General features: G+C 40.3%; 1 protein-coding gene across 1 annotated transcript in view; it reads left to right on the top strand.

Annotated features, from left to right (window-relative positions):
* Positions 1 to 24,128, top strand: part of MALRD1 (MAM and LDL receptor class A domain containing 1) — a 355,452-nt gene that overhangs the window by 313,549 nt on the left and 17,775 nt on the right. The window contains exons 25-26 of the mRNA XM_072955135.1: positions 13,871 to 13,950; positions 14,045 to 14,141. Of these exons, the coding sequence (XP_072811236.1) occupies positions 13,871 to 13,950; positions 14,045 to 14,141 (177 nt within the window). The remainder of the gene's footprint in view (positions 1 to 13,870; positions 13,951 to 14,044; positions 14,142 to 24,128) is intronic.

The raw sequence follows: 24,128 nt of genomic DNA, 5'->3' as shown, positions 1-24,128 counted from the left end.
GCATGAGGTGCTGCTCCGAGAACTGCCGGGCTTACGTTCTTTAGGGTGAAAAGCCGATTTTTCTTTTCCCATAACGTCACAGCCCCCAGCACACCAGCAGTTAACTTTACATCTTCCCCACACCAAACTTCCACCCCACCACACAGTGAAAGATTGAAGTCTCCCTCAACTGAGAGGTTGAATGACACCAGAATTAAGACCTACAGATTCTATAATAGGGCAGTGCCAAGAAAAGGAGGTTTGTTGCCTTAAAACGTAGCCCCTCCGTCAACCAGTTCAGCCCATGCCGGAGGACCCAGCCATCATCTTCTCAGGGCTCTACTCTTAAATACACCTAAAAAGCTAAGAATAACCAAATGTGGTAGAAAGGCACTAATGTAAAAGACAGAAAAAACTAATAAATCAAAGATTCAAATAGAAAAGTGAATTCATATGAAACAGAAACAACATACGGATCTAAAGAAAAATGTTTAATTCTATTTATTGTGCTCAGAAAGTTACACCTGATGTCTATGAAAAAGAAATAGAGAAAAGAGAGCTTAAAGAAATTTAAAACCTAACTCTGAAAAATTTAAAACATTAATAAAAGTGTTGGCAGTAAAAAGCGGAGCATTCTCCTAAAAATAGAACATAAAGACAAAATAAGTGATAAAAATGAGAAAACTTAAGGATCAATTCAGAAGGGTGATATCCAAGAAATAAGAGTTTCAGAAAGAAAGAGCAGAGAAAACAAAGCAGGGAGAGAACTGTCAAGGAGAGAATTGTCAAAGAAAGAATGCAAAAAACTTCTTCAGACTGAGGAGGTGTTAGGTACTGTGAATGAAAAAAGGATCATACAAAGAGTGTCCCCGGGGGAATTTCAGAAAACCTGGGATGACAGCACTAGTTGTGAATGTAACAGTTCACTTGCAAAGAATGAGGACTAATCTGAGAAATATTGGAAACTAGAAGATAATGGAGATATCTAGAGATAATGCATTTTCTGGCTTATTCACTAGATTGCATGGTTTTCAAACCTGAGTTCCAAACTAAAAATTGAATATGAGTGTAGTATTTCAAACAAAAGACCTCAAAAAAAAAACACCCCAAAACATCCCATGCACACTGTGCCCTAGCAAAATGAGGGAGAAAACTGAGGAAGAGGACAAAATGGGACATCAGCCCAGGACACAGGGCTGATGTTGAAGAAAAGCCCAAGAGGTTCTGGAAAAGCAGATTGAGAGAGTAAGTGGTCCAGGCTGGCGCAAAGGAATCAACCCAAAGGGGACTTCGGAGTCTCCAAAAGAAATAGTATCCTAAATGTCCGTCTGATATTTTAATCTAGTGGAAAATTGTATTGAGTTGTTGTTGGAGAGTTTAAGAATTAGCCACAAAGTATAGAAGACAAAATAAACTGGATAATTAGCTCCAGAAGAAAGGCAAAATAGTAAATGGATGGTTAATCATCATACACTATTGGCTTAACGGTTAATAGCAATTATTTATGTAGTAATGATGTTATAAACCCTGAGTATGGCTTTAATTATATGGAGTGATGGAAGGAGGGCTCTAAGAGGCAGTGAGCAAGGAGTAGCTGGTTAGAGAATACAGTGGAATGTTTAGCTACAACAATAAAATAGATAAATCAAGAAACACCACATGTGTATCTCTGATAAAAATGGAGGCTCACACTAGAAGAAACAGTTAAGGAAATTGAAAGTATTTGTCTTGGGAGCTTAAGACATTTAGTGCAACTTAAGTTTTTGAACAATATGCATGTAATACTTTAATGAAAATATAAATATGGCAAAAAGGCCCTGTTGACACACACACACGCACAAACACACACATTTATGACCTCAAATAATCACTCAGCACTCTTAAACATGCTGTTAAATGTTGCCAGATTGAGTGCTTTTTGAATCAGAGATTACTCCAATTTCATGCCTTCTCCTTTTCTCCTCAGGCTCCTCCACCCCAGAGTACCAGCTCTGCCAATTACTTACTCTCAAATTTTTTTAAAAGATTCATTGGCAGAGAACTTGCAAGTTTTTCCACAAACAAATGACCGTTTCTCATGTTCCATTATCTTTTCCCAGAAAAGACCCTGTTTCCCTTGGGGTCCTTTCCTTCTCATCCCAAGAATCTCTCCTTCATCACCCACCCATCCCATCACCTCCTTGATCAGACACCAGCCTCTCCTTATCTGTGAAATTATCAACAAACATGCTCTTGTAGCCGTACCTTGAAAAAAAAAAAGACAAAACAGCCTTCATTTGTTCCCACTTTCTGTTCCAGCTCCCAACAAATCCATCTGATCCATTTCAAAGTGTTGCCCACACTCACTGTCTCCAGCTGGGTCCTTCCATTGGCACTGCAACCTCTCTGATTCCACCATGAACACAATTACTTATATATTCGCTTAGGGTTTTTCTCCACACCCCCATCCCTCAATAAAATGTATACTTTGTGAGGTCAGGAATTGGCCTTTATGCAGCTCTCCCATAAACTTAGGACTTAGCACCTGGCCCTCAATAAGTATCTTCAAACAAATGAATTAAGCATAAAATCTTCATTTCAAAACAACACAGTGATTTGCTGAAACACTTTGTTTTGTTTTGGAGGCGGTAATTAGGTTTATTTATTATATTATATACGTTTGATTTAGCGGAGGTACTGGGGATCAAACCCATGACCTCATGCACGCTAAGCATGCGTTCTACCGCTAAGCTGTACACTCCCCCCTCCGCAATGATTGTTTTTAATGTTTTAGTACACATCGTGCACTACACAGTATAGAACATACAGTATGACAATCACTTGAATACTGTTTTTAAAGAAGAAATTGATTTAATATGAATTTGTGATGCAAATCAAATGAAAAGATATGCTTAACTATTTTGTACCAGTCTGTTTATATTATACATATAAATAAAACATGCTGCAAAAATAGCTAAATATTTAGAAACATAATCACAATCAATACATGCTACATGTCAGTTGTAACTGCCCCAAATCCAATTTTTTGTGCATGTTTATTTCCTTCTAAATGTAGTAAGTTGCTTAGAAATAATTAAAATCCTATATATTTTAAATTTAATGGGAAATGCTTGTTGCTCTGTAGATGGAGTATGGTAAAAATCATCTAATATCAGGATTTACTGTAGCAGAAACTGGTGAAACCCAGGGAGAGATGAGGTACCATCCTTCAGTAAAGACTGATCGGCACCACCAGGTTGTTCCTGACCTGACTTTTTCTTTTTCTTTTCTTCCAGTTTTTTTCCTCCCACTATGTACCTAGAGTATTCCCCAGCCAGGTGGCTAACAACCTATTAAACTTAAAATTTATGAGGTTTTCACAGGGTGAGGTAGCCCCTAACAGAGTCATTTTTCTTCCATTGCTAGCCGCACCACCCTCTTCTTATTCCAGAGATTTCCGCCTCTGGGCCAACTCCAGCCAGTCATCCGGTGCTCCATCCTCACCAGGTGTTACACAGGAAGGACCATCACTCTTCATTTTGCCCAAGGGTGTAATGTTTTAAGGGATCATCTAAGAATAAAGATATGTAAACAATAGAAATTTTTAAAAAAGAAATATAATTATATGTCATCATAATGCTACACATTTCATAAAACACAATAGAGGAAGCACAACATATTATAGAAATAAAATGTTATAATACCACTTTCAGAAATCCAGTGGAACTATGTGTGTATATATGTGAACATACACACACACACACACACACACACACTTTTTATACTACTGTCTACTGTTTAGACTCCTTCATAGAAAAATTTTCCCATATTGTATTTTGGGACTTTTGCACATCTTTGAGTGAGCTTGAGCTATGATTTTACGGATGTGCTATACTTGATTTATGTAGCAGAGATATGTAGCTTTATGGAACAAATTAGTTCAACTTCATTTTTTCATATGTTTAGAATGGCAGGTGTAATCTGGGAATTATCCATTTATTAAACACTTAAGAGAATTCACCATGAATTTGATCTAAACTGGGAAATACAATAGGAGATTTTTCATTAATAACAAAATGGTTTTATTGTGATTAACCACTTTATATGTTTAGAAGAGTTTATATAACAGGAGGGTTATATATTCATTAAGAACTTGAGAAAAATTCATCGGTACAGTGATTGAGAGGTAGAAATATTATTGGAAGGAATCTGTGGATGACTTAAAATAATAATAGGATAATAAAACAATAGATTTTTCTACTGTATTTCTACTTCTGTCACACAGATTGCTTTCCCTTTTCCTTGTGGATTGTAACTATATACCCAGGGAAAAGAAAGTGTTTAATAAATCCTCTTGTATTCAGATTGCTGGTAATTTATTTAGGATTTTGGCATCTATAAATGACACCCTTCCCAGGTTTTTTTCTGTGAGTAATATTTCTTGAGTTTCTATTACCAGGCAAGCATTAGCTCCCTGAAGTAAACTAGGTAGCTTTTTATTCCCAGAAACAGCAGGTAAAGCATGAGAAATACCTTTTCTTGAGCCTTTGGAAGTACAGAACAGCCAAACAGCCTGCTCTTGAAGCCGTTTTTAAGGCTTTTTCAATGTCACATGTGTTATTGAACTACTTGGAATTTCTGCTGCTTACATTAATTGTATAATTTATAGTATCATTGCAGAATCGTTCATTTCAATGAGGTTTTCAAGCTTCTGTTTCTATAGTTTGATATATAAATATGTGTATATGTTAATCCATGAATAAATCAATTTTATGTACGTTATATATAACCTATATATTATACATTCATGGTTATACTTACAAATATATTTTATACATACCTATACAATATATATGCTTATGTGTGCATCAGATTTGAGTAGTAACAAATAAAATGAAGAAAAATAATTAGGGCAAGCAGATTGCTGGATAGAAATGAGGAAGAGGGAATGGCAGTGATAGTCCAAGATTTGGGCAAACTACTTAACTGTCAGAAAAAGCAGGAAACATGAAGTCCTGAGACAAGGGCAGGCTAAGTGTGTTTAGGGAAGAGCGTTACCAGACAGGGTATGGTCTAGTCGACGCTGATGCACCTGGAACTCGGCCCAGCATATAGGAGGTGCTCAGTAAGTCCTCTCTGAACAAAGAGTGCAGAGTTTGGACATTTTTCTCAGTTGGGTGGAAAGTCATTAGAAGATTCCTTGTTTTGTACTGAGCAAGGATGGGGCCTTGTTACTTCACCAGAAGGTCGAACTGAGTCCTAAACACCCATGAATTCTCTCACCCTGGCCTTTGCAGGTCCTGTGGTTAGTGGATATTCCTTCTAGAGCCCTGCAATTCATTGTTCTTTCTAATTTTCAGCCTTACCATCTTGTGTGTTTTTGTGTGTATACTCAGCGAAGGAGACAAAACAAGAATCAGGCCTTGCTGGAATTAAAGTCAGAACCCATGTTTTAAAGGAAAATTCTTTCATACTTCATAGGATGACAGAAGAAAAAGTTCAAAGGCCTATTCCTTGCTAGCTTACACTCCACAGCAAAAATTTAACTCCTTTATCTTCTTCATCTTAGAACAAGACTAGTTTCTATTGACTTGCAGCCATTTTCAATTGCCCAGTTTGTGAATTATTTAGTTTCTTCACTATTTCTTCTTCCTTTCTTTCCCCTTCCATCTGCCTCCAGGGAAATACTGCTTCAGAACAGTTGAAAAAAAAAAAAAAAACAGAAGTGGGAAGCTCAAAACTTCAATTTCAGGAATTCTCTAGGTTATTTTTAGTTATCACGTTGGCTACACTACCACCTGACCTGTGTAGACAGAAGGAAAACAGAACTGTTTTGATCTACTTTGTTTCTAAAGTAACTAAAGTTGTTTCTTCCGTGCTGCAATAATTTGAAATAACATACGAATGTGCTTCTCTTCTACATTTTCAATTCTGCAGCTTGACTACCAGTCGGAGTGAAACTGCAGTGAAAGCCACACAGGAGCAGGTGACCTGCATTTTTAAGTTACCATCCCCAAAGGACAAAATCTGATCACGTTTATACTGCTTTTTTTGAAAGCACTCATTTAGTGCAATGACAGGAACACAAGCTAAGCAGTTTCGGCAACTTGAACTCGCCACTTACAAAACCCTTGCTATCTGAGCTTTGGTTTCCACTCGGTAAACTGGGGGCAATAACATTTAACCTCAAGGAATGTCCTAAAGTAATGGTTCTCATAAAGTGTGGCCCCAGATCAGTAGTGTCAGCATCACCTGAAAAATTGTTAGAGATGGAATTCTGGGGTCACCGCAGGCTTACTGAATCAGAAACTCTGTGGATGGGCCCAGCAATCTGTTTTAACAAACCTTCTGGGTGATTCTGATGCATTTTAAAGTTGTAAATGACTATTATAATGGTTAAACAAGATACTCTTTAGACAAAATGAACGTGCTTTGAATAACTGTGATACATTATCTGCGTGGTAACTCCCATTATTTTGGGATGATAGTGAATATTTTCAGGAAACATTAATGAGCAGGAGCATACGAGAGTGTAACAGGTACAGTCCTTACCTTAAAAAAATGTATAGTCTAGAAAGATTGATAAGGAAATTCAAATTAGGGCATAAAGGAAGACTTCCGGGGGACATGTAATTTGGTCTGTGTCCTTAAGGCTCAGTGTGAGTTAGCTAGATTGATAAGGAGTGAAGCCATCTTCTGGCTGATGAGAATAGATGTTCTGGAAAGTCGTAGGAGTGTGAAAGATCATATATCTTAGGTGAAAGGGTTTCAAATAAGAGTAAAGGGTGTGTGAGCAAAGGGAGAATTGAGTTCAAGCCCGCTGTGCCATCTGTATCAGAGATTGTATCAGAGAAGAGTCCCTGTGTGAAATCACTTTATCCAGACAGGGAAAAAGCAGCTGGGAAAAAGCAGTGAAGGCTTTGAGTCGGGGAAGTTCCATGATGTGACATCAGCCTGTAGGCAGGAAATCCAGGTAGGAGCCTGGTATGATAGTAGAGCCATGAGGGCCTTTGGCCACGTGGCCAAAGCAGGATGGGCCAGGAGGGCATATGTGTGAGATGTTCAGCCGGTAAATTGATGGAACTCTGGTGACTGAGATGAAGTGGAGGAATGGATATGAGGATTCAGAAACTGTTTGAATCTATCCATCTTTTTTTAAATCATGAAGTGCTTACTTCTGATGCTTAGAATGTTGTATTTCACAATAGGGTTACGATTCTTTTTAAAGTGGTTTTCTAATTGTCAGGAAAAATGCAACCCCCATTACCCTAAATCAGTGTAAAGCACTGGATCGGGCCAGCTAGTTGAAACCTCTTCTAATCTGAAATATTCAAATGTCAACCTGTCAACCTGCATTAGCACTTAGTTTGTCTTTTTACTACTTTAGACTTACTTGAACAATTCAAGTAGTTTTTTAAAAAGGGGGGGAGGGCAGAGTAAACCCTCTGACGGTTCCCACCAAATTAATTAATCCATGAACACATGCTTAGAAAGTGTGTGGCTCTGGCGACGGGACAGATGAGCTGAGGCCCGGACACAAGTGAACAAGTGACAGAAAGGCTGGGAGGCTCTTTTGTCCCAGGTGTTCATGCGTAATGAATGGGTGGTACGAAGCACACCCAGAAACAAGTTGTTATTTTATAGTGCCTCGGTTACTACCTGCTAATGGCAGAAGACCTGTTAGAAATTAGTAAAGATTGGGGTGTTGGCTTCGGCTGAAAGAATTGAATTATATTTTCTTTCTCCTGTTTGTGTTAAGAAAACAGGCCTTTATGCACGGCTGGAGTGGGAGGTTTATCTTTCTCTTTCAGGTGGGCTCTACCTAATCCTTTTAAATGTTATAAAATGTGCTGCAGCTAATTAGTCAAGGAGGAAATTAGTCCAGGCAAATTAATCACTGGTCCTCAATGTGGAATTTCAATGCTTTGTGGCTCAGAGATTATTTAGTGGTTTCTCCTGCTTTCTTGTTTTCTGTTAAAATGAATTCACCCATGTCAATAAAGATGGCTCATTAAGGGCTTACTTCTGTGGTCCCACCCCCTTCTCCTGGTACAGGCTGAACTCGGGGCTCAGAAAACACATGGTCTGAGCAGATGCTTTCATGTGAAGCTGAGACAGCCCTGCTTTCTGCCTCCTTGGAGCGCTTCTGATGGGTAGAAACCACAGGGGATGGAGGTGGGGAGAAATGTTCATCGCAAGCACTGAACGTCTCAAACACCTGCTCTTCCTTTCCCTGCTTGTGTAACTGGATCAGGAACCTCCAAGCATATTCAAATGCGAAAAGGCTTTTTAAATGGCATAATTAATAAGTCATGAAAATAGAAGCTGTGCCAGTGGCTTTTTGCTGCTTCCTATGTCTTACTGATGCTCAGGCAAGAATGGAGACAGGGTGGTTGTCAGATGCCAGCTCCCTGGAGGGCCAGAGTGTTAGGGCAGGTGCACATAATGTTGGCAGGGAGCAGCCATGACCATGATTTACACTGGAAAACAGAAGACAGTACCAAAAGCCCGAGGGAGATAACACTTGACAGTTAACAATGTAGTTTCACGTGCATTGTTTTACTTAATTCTCCTACTCATTCTGTGAGGTGTGTTCTTTTTTAAATTGAAGTATAGTCGATTTACAACATTTTATTAATTTCTGGTGTACGGCTAGTGATATATACATATATATATATTCATATATTCCTTTTCATAGTCTTTTTCATTTTAGGCCATTACGAGGTATTGAACATAGTTCACTGTGCTATATAGTAGGACCTTGTTGTTTATCTATTTTATATATAGTAGTTAGTAGTGAGTTATAATATCGCTGTTTATAAATAGGAAATGAAAGTGATCTCACTCTCCTAAAGCCACATAGCTAGAAAGTGGCAGACGCTAACCTGCAATCCAGGTGCCCCGACCTGTAACTACTTCCTCTTTTCCCAGCACCGCATCTGCCTCCTCTCCACCTAGGTGTCTCCATGGTAAAGGTTCATCTGATAAATGGACATTTTCAGACCATGAAGATCAAAACTGTATATATCCCAGTGTTTCTCTCCTAACAGACAAAAATTGTGAAGTTAAGTGCCATTAGAAACAACAGTATTCCAACCTTAGGAAGACCATGGGAAGCAAAACTGTGTAGTGAACAGAGCATCATCTGAGAGCCAAAGAGATGTAGTTTACAGCCTAGTTCATTTTTTTGTTTGTTCATCTGTCTGTTTCATGGGGGGAGGTAATTAGGTTTATATATGTATAGATATAAATTTTAAATGGAGGTGCTGGGGATTGAACCAAGGACCTCGTGCATGCTAAGCACACGCTCCACCACTGAGCTATCCCCTCGTCCTACAATCTAGTTCAGAACGTACCTCTGGTGACTTACTGCTCAGCCTCTCTGTGCCTTTATTTCCTCAACTATGGAATAGAGGAAAAAACTCCCATCTTGTAACATTATTATATGACAAAAATATGTTGAAACACTTAGAATATTGTTTAGCACATAGCAGGTATTCAATCATCATCTCTAGCGGGTTTAATAAATTGTGATTTTTCTGAAGCATGTATGTCAATGTACAGTGATACTGGCCCCTATAAACAAAAGTGATGTACCTGGTTTTAATAGTCATACCATGTTGCTGTAAACATGCCTAATAAAAAGAAAAACAAGTCTAATTCTAGAAGGCTAAGTGATGAATCTAATCTGGAATATATTCTAAGTGTGTGCTGTTTATGAAGGGATTTCCCTTCGCCAGACTTAAAAATTACAAAATTAGAGTAAGCAGGACTGAAAAAATATACTGCAGCAAAGAGTTGGGAGATCTAGATGTCAGTTTAGCATCTCATTGACAATTTGAACATATCTCTCCAGATCCCATCAGTCATAGATGATTTCTATATACTTAGGTGACCATTTTTTCCTGAACCACTGTTAGATAATACATAAACACTTCATGCTTCGGAATAAATATAATTTAAGACATCAGCTGTTCCATACATGTCTCATTAAGTTGGCACATTTTTCACTTTCTGGGTCCAGGACAATAGGTTCTTGAAGCAGTTCTTTCATTTTCTCCTTTAGCGATTTTCTTTACCTTTCTTATATTTCATATATTTTATGTTCGACTTTTTCTCCTATTCATTTTCAAATGTGGCTTTTTTTGTCTCCTAAGTTTATCCTACAAATTCCCAAGCATATCTTGTCCATCTTTTTTATATGTAGCAGACTACCTTGTACATAGTAGACATTCAATAAATATTTGCTGAATAAGGGATTGTTGATTGAATCAGGAGAACTTCAAGGATCAAAATGGAAGAGTAGGAAAGCTTGTTTGGTGTGTGTGCCTGTAATAGAAGACCAGACGCAGACTGGCTCAAATGATGAAGGAATGTATTGACTTCTTGTATCTGAAAAGTCTAAATGCACAGCAGACCGGAAACACGAATGGACTGAAAAGTTGGCAGTGCCGTTAAGGTTGTTCCTCCATTTCTCCAGGAGTTGCTAGGCTCTGTCTTCCTACTACTTTGCCTTATCCTCAGGTTGGCTTTTGTAGCAAAGTGGTAACAAGAGGCCTGCTTGAGCTAAACAGAGCTATACCCTCCCATTCTCATGTCAGAGCTGGGGGAGGAGATTTCTTACCACAAATAGTCATCAAAACGTACCCCTTGGTGACAAAATTCTTACTGGACAAACTAATGTCCATGTCTCTCTATGAACCAATCCCTGTTGACTAGAAATGCCATCTGGTAATGAACAGAGTCCTGGGTGATGCTACACCAGGGAAAATGAGATAACCCCAGAAATCAGGTTGAGGTTCAGTCTCAACCAAACCATAGTAATGCTTATGATTTGGTGGAGGGAAGGGACTGAGCCTGGGTGTTTACTTGAATTTGGGGGAGGCAATCACAACATGCATGAAAATTGAGTAATAGCTTGAACTTTTGTTCTTCTAAAAATAAGTCTGAAATGCTCCAGTGTTAGACTTACACTCATTAGGTATAGAAAATAAGTGATAAAACACCCAGCCTCAGGTTAACCCAAAATAAATCCGATTTTTTTCTTATGCTCTTTGCTTATGGATGGCTTCTAAGTAAAACGAGTCCTTTTCTTCCCTTTCGTTAAACGGAACAGTTATTTTATGGGTTAAACTGATTCTAATGACTCACTGTGAAAAACAAAACCTCCAAAATAATTTCATCACATCTGACATTTCTTTTTTCTTGACATTAAAACAAAACAAACAAGCATCTAATTTAGACTGAGGTATCCTCGTCTTAGCACAAGTATCATATAAAGTTTATCACCCTTATGGAGTCTTTTGGATTATACAAGAGGTCAAACCACAGTTGCATTCAGTCTTGTTTAGTCATAAAATAGGTAAACCATTACCTGGAAAGGGTTATTCTAGTCCTCAATAGTCAAGCAAATAAGGTGAATCTCATTGCCCCATTCTTTTATGGATCTCACTCTTTAAAAAATGATTATAGTTTTATTAAATGTTGTAGCATTTAGTAGTCCACATTCTACTCATTAATCTTCCTTTTCTCCTGCATGTCTAGTCTTTTTGTTTAAATTGAAGTATACTCAGTTTATGATGTTGTGTTAATTTCCATTGTACAGCATAGTGACTCATTTATGCACATATATATTCCTTTTCATATTCTTTTTCATTATAGACTATTACAAGGTATTGAGTATAGTTCCCTGTGCTATACAGTAGGACCTTGTTATTTAATTTGTTTTGCATACAGTGGTTGGTATCTGCAAACCCCGAATTCCCAATTTATCACTCCACCCTCCCCTTCCCACCCTGGTAACCGTAAGTTTGTTTTCTATGTCTGTGAGTTTGTTTCTGTTTTGTAAGTAGATTCATTTGTGTCATTTTCTTTTTTAGGTTCCACATATAAGGGATATGATAGTTGTCTTTCTCTGTCTGACTTACTTCACTTAGTATGACAATCTCCATGTCCATCCATGTTGCTGTGGATGGCACTATTTTATTCTTTTTTATGGATCTCACTCTTGGCATCAGATAATTATGTAGCGCTGCCCACACCCACCCCACTGTAACAACCACCCGGCTTCCCAGCTGCGCCTAGCTTGCTCCACCCAGACTGGTCTCCTCTGGTTGGCACTTGCCTGGCCAAAGCATACGCAACTTTTCCCAGAATTCCATCCACTTTCTCTATCTGATTTTCTCCTCTCAAGAGCCTTCACCTTTCATCCCCAACACCTACTACTAAAACTAACAATCTTTGCCTTACCTATTCAGGAATAGACATGCTCTTATTTTTCACTTGCAGGCTACTACTGCTGATTTGCTAATGAGAAACAGTTGAGTGAGAGATCTAAGCCTCCCTACCCAGACTCCACGTGTGAACAGAGAAAATGACCAGCCTTTTCTTTTTAAAACATCTCAATGATCTTTAGTAGAGATCTGTGGTGACCTTAGCGGATATGAGTCCCACCAAACTGTAGAGCAGTTGGAGTTTCTGTTTCCTCTTCAAGCTCTCAGTCCTCAAGGAGATGGGTCAAGAGAAATTCCTTTCACTGTTGTCGCTCTTAGGGGGTGAGTCAGTGAGCTATTCTAGCATACCATCACTGCTGGTCTCGGTGGTCCAAGACCAGGGCTGAGGACCCACTCCACTCAGGGAGGTTTTAAGGGGGTCTGGGCACAATGTGAAAGACAAACACGTGGATTCACACTGCTACCCGAGAACTGACAAGGAATATATCTGGAGGGTTATGAGAAGAAAAAACAAATACTCCAGTTGTAAACAGTTCTCATTTATTCTCATGTGAGTGCCAGAGACATCAAGACAATTTGTCTTACATTTTCACTTTGTGAAGAATATTTACTCCTTAGTAAGAAGGCACTCTTGGACCTCCTTGAATTTCTAAGCTTTTTGTATTTAAAGAAGCTGTTGCTTTTTTGAGGGCATTGCTATGGATCATTCACATTTTCAAATTCAAGAGAGATTGAGGAAAAAATATTAACCGTGGGCTGAGGAGGCGCTGCTTCTAACACTCAGCTTTCAAACACACACACTCAAAAGCTAGTTTTTAATTCTGTTTTGTGGCATGCAGCCTGAACTTGGAAGGAAATTAAACCAAACCCTTCTTAATTTGTATCCTGTTATTTCTGGTAAACAAGACTGTGTACACGAGCTTTCACACTCACGTGCAAACACACACTACCAGGGAAATTCTGACATGCCTACTGCTTAGAAATAAACCTCATCTCCCTTTGAGGTACAAGCTAGACTCCAATTCTGAACTGTCTGAAGGCCGTCCATATCAGAGATGTTCCCAGTGTTACAAGTTTCATCACATATGTCCCTAAAATAAAGCAAAGGTAGTGAAATCCTGTAGAATGGATGGTACACCCAATGAGATTACTAACCTGATTCCATATCTATGAATTTGAAGGATCATCCCCTTGTAATGAGAAATAAGAATGCTCTCTGATTTGTATTCCTGTTAATTCTGTAATTTGAATATTCTCTATTGGTAGCTGAAAGAACTTAAATCTGTTCACTATTGAAAAATAGGCTTGCTTTTGAGTTTGAGACAAAGGAATAACGTAATATTGGACACTAGTGAAAAGTGAAGTCAGTTTTTGAAAACAAGAAATGAACTTAATAAATAGAGAAACCAAGTTCTCCCCTTTACAGATAAAGTCAAGAGGGGAATAAATATTGGGGAGAAAAAACGTATCTCTTACACAATAATGTCAAAACAATACAATTCAATTTTGCTTTTGCTTTGGTTTAACATTTTTGGTTTTTGGTCAAAGTTACCCACATTCCTGGTATCTCATTGTTTTTTGACATTCATCATTTTATTCCATGACAGTACTGTTAAAATATGTTTCCACTTCTTTTTTTTTTTTTTCCTGCCAACTATCACATTTTATCTTATTTCCAGATGTGGACCAGGATGGAAAGGAAATCGTTGCCACATCAAGGTTAACCCTCTGCCGGCTGAGTTCACGAACACCCAGAACAGTAGGTGACATTTTGACTAACCGATCATTTGAGTATTGGAGCCTCTGATATTTTTCAGTGAGTATTTACATTTTTCCTTGGCTTGACATTCCAGATATATGGACCCTCCTGGGTGTTGGATTAGCTTTCCTGGTGACTCACATTACAGTAACAATCTTGTGTTTCCTTGCCAACAGAAAAGTGCCAGTAAGGTAAGTGATGCCTTGGATTGCTGGATAAAATAGACTGTGGCAGACCAATTTTCTGAGACATTCCATTTGCTATATTTTCCTTTCATCCCATATTACATACAGACAACTTCAGTTTTCCAAACTTTATGGATTTATTTTTTCTGGGCAGAAAGCAGGGGTTACTTAATGATAATCTTTCTTCTTTTGTTAGTAAAAAGCCTTAAGTTTACTTTTCAGTTACGTTAGGAACATTTTTTTTTTTGTAGTACAGTCAGTATCTTGAAATAACCTTTAATGGAAAAACTATGAAGACGAATATATGAATGTATGTGCATGACTGGGACATTGTGCTGGACACCAGAAACTGACGCATTGTAAATAGGAATCTTTTTGATGATACTGGAAAACAGGACATGACAATCCTCACAGATTAAAAAGGCACAAGGTGATGGATGTTCCACTTTCTGGTAGCACCCAGGGAAGGCAGCAGGACTGCAAAAGCGGTACTTTCTTGGCGTGCCCAGGGAGGCTGGCTCTAAGCACCAGTGTTCTAGGCCAAGATGCCCGTGTTCTAGACAATGAACAGAACAGAGGCTGAGAGCTGCTGCACCTGAAGGAATTCTGCAGGCTGGGCTCGTGCATAACTAGGACCTCACAACCCACAGGGCTGTTTGGGGTCATGGGGCTTCCTCTGCAATCCCCATCTTCCCATTATGGGATATACACCACCCCAATAATGAAAGTGACGGATTGCCCAGGGACCGAACAAGGTAAGGGCTCAGAATGAGATTTAGTGAAATTTTAAGAAATTAAAGAAATGCATCATCTCTTGCACGCCTGAGTCTGTGGTCAGAGACTCAGCCTGGCTACAGCACCGGTGTGTCACAGAGCACTGGAGAGCTGCATTTTCCTTGGTGCCAGCTTGTGTGTGCTTCCCAGTTGATGAATTCTCCTTAGATTTCTTCCAGCCTTCAGTCTTGTGAATCAGCAGATACCAATCTTGGTATCATCAACTAAGGCACATTTATTACAGAATTATTATGGTGTTCCTTGGGAAAAAAGACGTGACATTTTAATCCATTACTGTTAATAAGATCTTACTCATCTATTAATTCTTTAATTGTTTTTTATGTTTCTAAAATATGCCAGACAGCGTGGACACAAACATGAATGAAAATCAGACTGGACTTAAAGGAGTTTGTAATCGAGTGGGGGAAAAACAGACAGAGAGCTACTAAATGAAATACTGGTTTTGTGCTAGAATATTCTTGTATTAGTAAGTGTTCTTTAGAGAAAAAGAAAGATGAGATAAAGACAGACAGCTAGCTAGCTAGATATCCTGTTGTTTTTCTGTGAATAGAACTGTCTTTAAATATCAGATTCATAATGTATTTATATTTAATGTATTAACATACTATAAAACACATAAAATCAATACAATATTATTATATAAATATTATTATATTACTGTATTTTAATATGTTTAAATGTATATCAGTATATAATATACAATATATTAAAATATCTTCAATTAACATATATCTATGTACAGAATTATATACTGATAACTTTATGTAATATTAATCACACAGACTATATTTATTAATAGTAATGAAATAATCAATATTTTAATTATATTAAGAAAATAATTAATAATATAGCATATTAAGAAAGAAGGATCTCTTTTAAGGATTGGCTCATGCACTAGTGGGAACTGGCAAGCATGAATCTCGCAGGGCAGGCCTGCAAGCTGGAAATTCACGTAAGAGTTGGCGGTGCAGGCTTGAGTCCAAAATCTGCCAGGCGAGTTATTAGGCTGGAAACACGGGTAGGATTTCTACGTTGCAACCTTCAGGCAGAGTTCTATCTCCTTTGAGAAATTTCAGTCTTCACTCGTAAAGCCTTCAAATGAGTGAATGAGCCCCCCCCCCCATTACGGAGGGTAATCTGCTTTACTTAGAATTTGCTGACTGTAAACACTTACCACAGCTAACAATTCCTTCACGGCAACATCTAGACTAGTGTTTGCGCAAACACCTGGGCACCTCAGCTAGCCAGCTGACACAGAAGGTCATCATCACAGTATATAAATAAGTCGTCACGTTACTACAACCAGCGAGAGTCTCCAGGAAGTACCCTGAATTTCGCACCTTGTCCAGGCTTGTGTGGGACAGCTGTACCGTCGGGGCGATGGGGAGGCCTGGCAGGCCGTGGTTGGTGGCCCCGCGGCACAGCCTGACAGAGCCTCCTCTCCGTTCACTCCTCCATTGCTGTCATTCTTCTGCCGTTTTACACTTCCCCTTCCTCGTTGCTGCACATCCTCTTTCTCTGACAAACTCTGTTCTCATTTTCCCGTCCCCTGTGTCTTTGTCCATCTCCTCTTAATCTTCCTTTTCTCTGCCTTTTTTTTTTTAAGTCTCTTCTTCTCTCCCTGTCCCCAGCCCTTACTGACCCTCCCTCGGGTTTGCTCTCTACCTCCCACCCTTCCCACTCTGCGTGTCATCGGTGGGGGACGGCATTCGTTCCCGAAGGTTCAGATACCATCCATATGTCAATGGCTTCAAATGGTCTCTTTCCATAACTGAAATTCTGTCCCAAGCTCCAAATCCATACCATGCTTTCAACCATTTGCTCGACTTCTCCGTAGGCGTTATCTAGATACACTAACTAACATATGAAGTGTCAGTGCCCGTCATTTCCGTATCTTCGAACCTCCCTTTGAGGTCCTAGAAATAAAGGGTAATATCGCCATCGGATGTAGCTTCGTTCTCATCCTCCCAGAACACCAGCACTCTCATCTGACCGTAACCCCTCTTGCACAAAATTCACAAGAAATTGAGTAAAATTGGCTTCATTCCTCAAATAAGAGGCTCCAAGTACCATACATTTTAAAGAATTGCCAAACACTACCGATAACTGGGGTCAGACACAGCCCACTGAAGCTGGCTAATGCACAGCCATCACCCTTTCTTTCATCTCCTCAGTGTGTGTAAGGAGAGGGCTGGAGGGAAAAGAGAAGACAAGGGTTTTGGAGTCATTTTCCTTGGAATAGTGCAGTGTTTGTGCTGAGACGTTTCTACCTCTTTCCCAATGAGGAATGGGAGGAAGATCCCACCAGCCCTGCCCAAGCCAAATGATGGAAGACCCCCCCTCATAAACCAAGAGTTAAGATAGGTGATGCCCAATCCCAGAAAAAAAGTGAAAAACATGCAGAATCTGCTTCCTGGTGCTCATCAGAGCAGAGTATAGGGGAAAATCTGCACCAGCTGGCCTTAAAAGAACTGTGGTATCATCAGGGCGGAGGCGGGGGATGGAAATTATACTGTATCCCAGTTATGCGGGACCCTCCACAGGTCCAGAAGAGAACCCACACTGTCCTTCTTCAGTTCATTGAAGAAGCACGGAGAATAGAGATAAATTTCAACTGTCGGTTTGTTCAGGCAGCTGCCAGTTTCGGTGACGTGATGCCCATTTTGGAAAGGGCACTGGGGGCAAGGCTGAGCTGAAGGTTGACATAGCTGCCTTCCTTTTAAAAGGTATTCAGTCATAGAAGGGGCCCAAATTGAGGCGATTTACACACACACACACACACACACACACAATCCATATGCTTTCACCACGGAGACCATGGTGAGAGAAAAGTCCACAAGAAAAGTCAGCACTGCACACACCACTGTGCGGGGGGGGGGGGGCACCTGGCTACTGTGACAGATGACTAGTTACACAAAGATTCCAGCCTCTCGTATCCCCTCCTCTCTGTGTCTGCACCACAGACCTAAGCCCCAAGAATGGCGGGGGGGGGGGCAGAAATAAAGCCATCATGAGATCACGACCTCATCCTCTTCCCCACTCCAAGCAGCAGCCATGGTCAGATCTCCAGTCTGAAGGGGAGAAAGGGCAGGAGATAAATAGAGGTTAGAATCTGATACTATTCAGAGCTTTAAAGTGGGCTGGATTGTGTTTTAATCATTAAAAACTAACTCTGAATCATCCTGAGTGGCAATACAGTTCTGAAATTTGCCTAAAATAGGGGAAGTGGCCCAAGAAAGAAGGATGTTGATAGAACATGGTAGAAATAAATGATTGCAAAGAGAGAGAGAAACACTTTTCATGTTTTTAAACTCCCTTCCTGAGGTACCTCAGTCAGTTACCACGCCTTAGTCCCTCCTCCTAACAGAGGTGGAGAGGCCCAGTGCTTGAGACCAAGACAGCACCTCTGATTAACTGCCCTGTCCTCTCTCGTCTCCGTAATACCTTCTCTTCTGATCTCCACCATCTCGAGTCAGAGGTTTTATTCCCTATTACAAGTATCAAAACAAGTATCACTCAAGACTGTCTTCTCAGTCTTGTCAGTGATCTCCCGAATTGCTCACTGCACACCCAGCCCTGGAGGCCACGGGGAGGAAGTTCTCACTATCGGGACTGAAGACAGAGGAGGCCCATCAATGGAACCAGACCCGCCTCGGCCAGTATAGGCAGATCAAGCCCAGAGCTACAACCGTTCCCTCTGCCAGGGCTCTTCAGACAAGGGGAGGAGGACCCTGAGGCCTCAGAGACTTCTCCAACATTTGTGGTGCAAATAGCTTCAAGGGAGTCAATTTGCAGATGCTCAAATTTCATGGATTCTCTCCTGATGGAGAAAAGTGCCTTCAGCCCGGGCCTTGGGACTTCCTCTCTCTGACTGTTTCCTCCACAGGCGTCCTCACCACCTCACATCCATCCTGAAACTTACCGAAGTAGGCTGCAAGGGGAAGGGCTCGGGAATACCCCTCGGGGCCGCAACGGAGGAAGAATCTGAGACTGCAGCCCCCACACGAGACTCATATGGCAAAAGAAGAGATTTGAGAGCAGCAATATTGAAAAGGGAGCAGGAGATGCATCTTTGCCAGATTTATCTTCCCAATTTCCCAATCACAGTCTTTCTCTGTCTCCCTCCCTTCCTCCCTCTTTCTCATTCTCTTTCTCTCTTTCCCCACATAGAATTGGAAATTACGATTAATTTAGTTGATTGCCCGGGACACATTTTAACCTATGTATTTGAGTTGAACAACAAAGTCAGTCTGTTTCTGGAAATTAAGTTTGATTTGGTTGATGGGATGGCTTAGCAGGACTGGCTTTATCATTTAGATGAGATGGCAGACCAATTCCAAAATTTTTAAGAATGCAATATAAAAAATTTCAGATATATTTAAATATAAATCCAAATATAAAAAAAAAATTCATATATATTCTCTGTAAAAACCAAAGTTACCATAAACATTTTAGATATTAACTTAAAAATATAAAAGGAGATGCATAGGTTTTCTAAATTATTTTAGGGAAAACTCGCTTGGCAACGTTCAGGGACCACTGCACCAAGTTTCCCCACCCTTCCACACCCTACCCTTGGGGAAAGTCTTACCATGCCCCAAAGCACGTGGCTTTTCACACCCTCTGTCTGGCAGAGCTACCCAAGCCCGTGTGTTTCTGATACTAAGCAAAAATATCCTGGCATTCCTTCCAGGTTAGTCAGAGTTGTCAGAATGTTGTCCTCAAGAAGACAGTTATAACTCCATTATGTAGTGTTATTGCTTAACAATTTCCATATTAACCAGTCTTTATCTTTACAGTTCCAGTTTCCAGCATATGCATAATTTATACCCAAAACATGACTATTGAAGACTATCTATACGTTACTGAATATTCTCAATGCTTCTGAGCATCACCCAAAACATTGCTTATGTCTGCCGATTACATTTACATTAAAATGTTGCACATCAACTTTTTAAAAAAATCTTCTTGCATGAAATCCTTTAAGCCCTAAAGCAAGTTATATTTGGCCGAGGGATGGCTAAAAGAAATAACAGTGACTCACCTTGAAAATAAGACCAAAACTTTGAGATATGCAGGAATTAATGGAAGCAAGAAATTCATCACTCTCTCAAAATAAACCTTAACCTTAAGATTTTTTTTTCATTAGATTTTGTAAAAAGAATCTAGCACAAGAGGCCCTTCAGTGACTGGAAAGAAACATTTTGTTTTAATTTTTTAAAAACATAGGAGCAGTGCATGCTCAGACAAGGCAAAGCACAGCCACGAGCCTCTTAAAGTTGTTTTTCCTGGATTTTATTATACATTCTGTGACCTTTCTGTTAGGTACTTGCCACCGAATGTATTACACACTCTGATTGCAGGGGAAGAAAGCATCTCAAGCTGCCTTCATCAAAATAAAGAATTTAGTCTAACAACGCACATGTCTTTTAGAGCTCAAGGGTAGGAATAAAGAGATCAAGCCTCAGGAAGGGCTGGACCCAGCTGTATTCTTCATCTGCCTCTCATCTCTGCTCTTTTATTCTGTTTGGCATTTCTGCCTCTCTGTCTGTATAACAAAAAGGTGTTGCCCGCAGGATGGATGTTTTTACTCATCATGGCCTCAGACTATGGACAGACTGTATCTTTGTCTTTATGACTCTATTCCATATTCTAAAGGGAGACCCTCTGATTAGCCCACCTGGGTCAAGATCCTGTTAATGGTCATATCAACTCTGGGTGAGATGCAGGGCAGGACGAGTAGACAAACACGGCTGCCGGGACCCCATACATGGCACTGTGCCGGTGGGGATGGTGGTCATCGTGAAAGGTCTCTGAAAGGTGTCTGCTACACCTGTCCCTGTAGTTCAAAATCCACCAGGTTTCTCCTCCTAATACTTTAGAGGAAGCAACAAATATGGCAGCCTTCTAGACTTGCTTGTAGTTAACAGAAAGTAGATGTGGCAATCAAATCTACACCTCGAAGTCAAGATTAAAAAATACAAATAAATAGTGGACTATTTTTTCTTACCTCACTTGAAGCAATAGAACACTCACTTCTTTCCTATTTTGAATTATATCATCTTTGCCTGGGGGAAAATAGGCAGTAAATAGCCGTTTATCATGCAGCATTGTGGCACTACTCCCAAAGGATGGTGTTAATTTAACAAATCCACTGAGAAAAATTAACAAGCCTGTTTCATCGAGTTATGCTGAAAAATAAGATGTGTCTATGTCTTTTCTGAAAAGCTTTCTAAATAATTTGATAGGATTCTAAGTAAGTATTTGCAATGGTGGGAAATTACGAGACCTAGAAGTGATCTTGGGGCTGCCTCACGACTCACTTCCATAAACATTTATGAAGACTTTCTGTGTGTAAGTCTTGAGAGAGCTCAGAGATCCATAAGATTAGCATCATATATGCTTTCTGACTCATACGCCATTATAATATATTTCTGACTCTGGCGAGTATAATGGTAGAAATGTAAATCAAAATACTTTGGGGGGAAAATGGAAGGAAAGATTCATCTAGAGAATGATTGTTGTGTATATTTCTGGTAAGGATCCCAAAAGCTGCCCACAGGAGGTACAGATGCTCTTGGCTGAGATTCATGAATGAATGCCCTTGACCTCCAAATAAAATATCTATCTCTGTATCGCTATCCTTCATCCCAGACCCTTTTCCACTGCTGATACCTTGTAGGATAATGTGGTGCTTTGGAGGCAGAAGTTTTGCTTCTCTTCTAGTTTAAGATCCTTGAATAGACCTAACCTGTGCCCAGCAATGAATATTTATCCTTAACCAAACTCCAAACCATACTTACACTATGTCTCAAGGCATTCAGCTGCTTTTGCAGCTAGAGTGTCACTAATGAGCTTGCCTTGGTCCCACAAATGAATACGTAGCCTTAGCAAACTGGAATTCCAATAGAGGCAGTGACTCAGGTCATCTCTTAATGCATGCACACCTTTGCTGTCTCCACATGTGCGTTTGCCCACAAGAAGTACAGCTGTTAAGATCCGTGAATCTTATTCCCCAACCTCAGACCCTTGTGCATATATCGGCCATGCTCTGCCGGCCCTGCTAAGTGGTTACTTTGAGTTTAAAAAGGGAAATTGAGAACAGGGTTTTGAAATCATCCCCTTTGAAATGGAATTGGACCACGTGTGATAATGATCCTCTACCCTCCTCTTTCTCCTCCTCTTATTTTTTCTGCTCCTCTTCTTCCTCCTCCTCCTCTCCATCTTCTCCTCTTCCTGCTTTTTCTTCTTCTCTATTTTGAAGAGAACCCTACGCAGCCTGTTCCCTGTTACTTTTCCCTTAATCTTCCCCTTAGTTTTTTCATCCTGAGATGGCAGAACAGGCCATGAGAGAGGCCTTGAAGGAAAAATGGCACTTGTCCCAGGTTGTTCACATTTCTGGTCCCCTCAAAAGAGCCCCATGCTCTGCCCTGCGGCCGGGGATTTCAGGAAGTCAGAGCTCCTCTGATTGGGAGTGGAGAGCGTGGTGCACAGGGCAAGGCTTGCTCTGTCACACGGAGGCGATGTATTCTGGGGAGCCAGCAATTCAGATGGGCGAAGAGGCCTGCAAAGGGGAGGTAGCATCTGAATTGAGAATTGAAGGACGAAGAAACCAGGCAGAGATGATGAAAGAAGATTCAAAAAATTAAGAAAAATGTGGAAGCTTATGGTTCTGAACTGGCTGACATAGTTATAGAATTTGGTAGGGAAAACAAATCTGATTATACTTGGAAAATTGTGTCGTGGTTAGAGAGGTGGTTAAGGGTTTTGAATACCTATTAAGATTTCAATTTGTTTAAAAAAAATAGGGCCGAGTGCTGGCTACCTTCTCTCTGACCCCCAGATCACCCGCCACCCTTCTCCACTAAACCAGAATGAAAAGGGTAAAAGGTGGATCTGAAGACTTGACCTTTATGGATTGCATTAATGGGCTCCCTTGTCATCTGAATTTGTATTATGTTTGACTAAGGTGGAGTGCCTTGAGGGAGGAAAGCGATGGGGGCTGGGTATTCATAACCCTGGCTCCGCCCTGCAGCATAGTTTCAGCGGCTGCAGGCAGTGATGGTTCCCCTGTGTACACTGCAGCTCTGCCCTTCTTGGTCTTCCTCCTTCCAGCTGAGGGTGGTAACAGGCCTGATGGCATCCCTTATGGGTTCTTTATAGTCTCGCCATACCTCTGCAAACTGTCGGTGTATCAAACACTCCTCATGTTTTCCAATTTGAGCATGTCAGCTCTCTCCTGCGAGGGCCTGAAACGATGCGAGCCAGGAAAGTGTTTTAAGAATGACAAGAAGTGTTTTAAGGATGTAAGAAGAATGACAAGATCATGTCTGTGGTTTAAAAGAGAAGGCAGATCATGAGAACAGATTAGGGAAGATTCGGAAAGAGATGGGCAGTCTAGAGGGTGTAAGCCCATTTCGGAGGATTAGATGAGAGACAATGAGAACTTGAACTTGAGCAGTGGAGACTGACCTAATACAGGAGGTGAGGAAAAAGCAAGTGTCAAAGTTGATCGGAGGGTACTATACTTGGGCGACTGCGTGGTTGGTAATGTCACTAACAGAGAGTCAAAAACCCAGGAGGAAAAACAGGTTAGGCAATAGGAAAGAAAACTACTTTGAAACTATTTGTTTTCTTATATGAGGAGGTTGAACCAAATCAGTTTTCTCAACCATCTGTCATGTATAGGTCACCCCTACAATTTAGGGCATGATTCTGCATGTTTACTATTATTTTTTTCATAATCTATTTATCTTCAGATGGATTTTAGAGTTTGGTCCTTTGGGCCCAGAGTTATTCCCTGGTTGTAATGTAACTGCATGAAGCCTGTCAGCTCCCAGAGTGCCTTTTCTCTGACTGAGTCGTGTCTGACCTTTATCTTTGCATTGCAATTCCCCAAGAATGTTAATGCTTATTTTTCTTAAAAATTAAGTGTCTTAACTTACAATTCAATAGACCAGACATTTGGCGAGTCTGTCTGTATGGTGGTCTTGACCATGCAACTGACTGAGGGTTAAAAGCAGCAATATCTGGGCCTCAGATGTAATTCCATTTGCTGACGAATCTCTGGGAAGCAGAGAGAGCAGTGTTGTTTATGCTGCTCCTTGCCCAACACACTGTGCATTTCATAAATAACAGGTAGGCAGATGAAAAATAAGATGGCTGGGATCTGCAGATTTGCAGAAATACGTCAGAGTC

This window comes from Vicugna pacos, chromosome 35, assembly GCF_048564905.1.
Source record: "Vicugna pacos chromosome 35, VicPac4, whole genome shotgun sequence".
Lineage (NCBI taxonomy): Eukaryota > Metazoa > Chordata > Mammalia > Artiodactyla > Camelidae > Vicugna > Vicugna pacos.
This window is presented reverse-complemented; position numbering and strand designations above follow the sequence as displayed.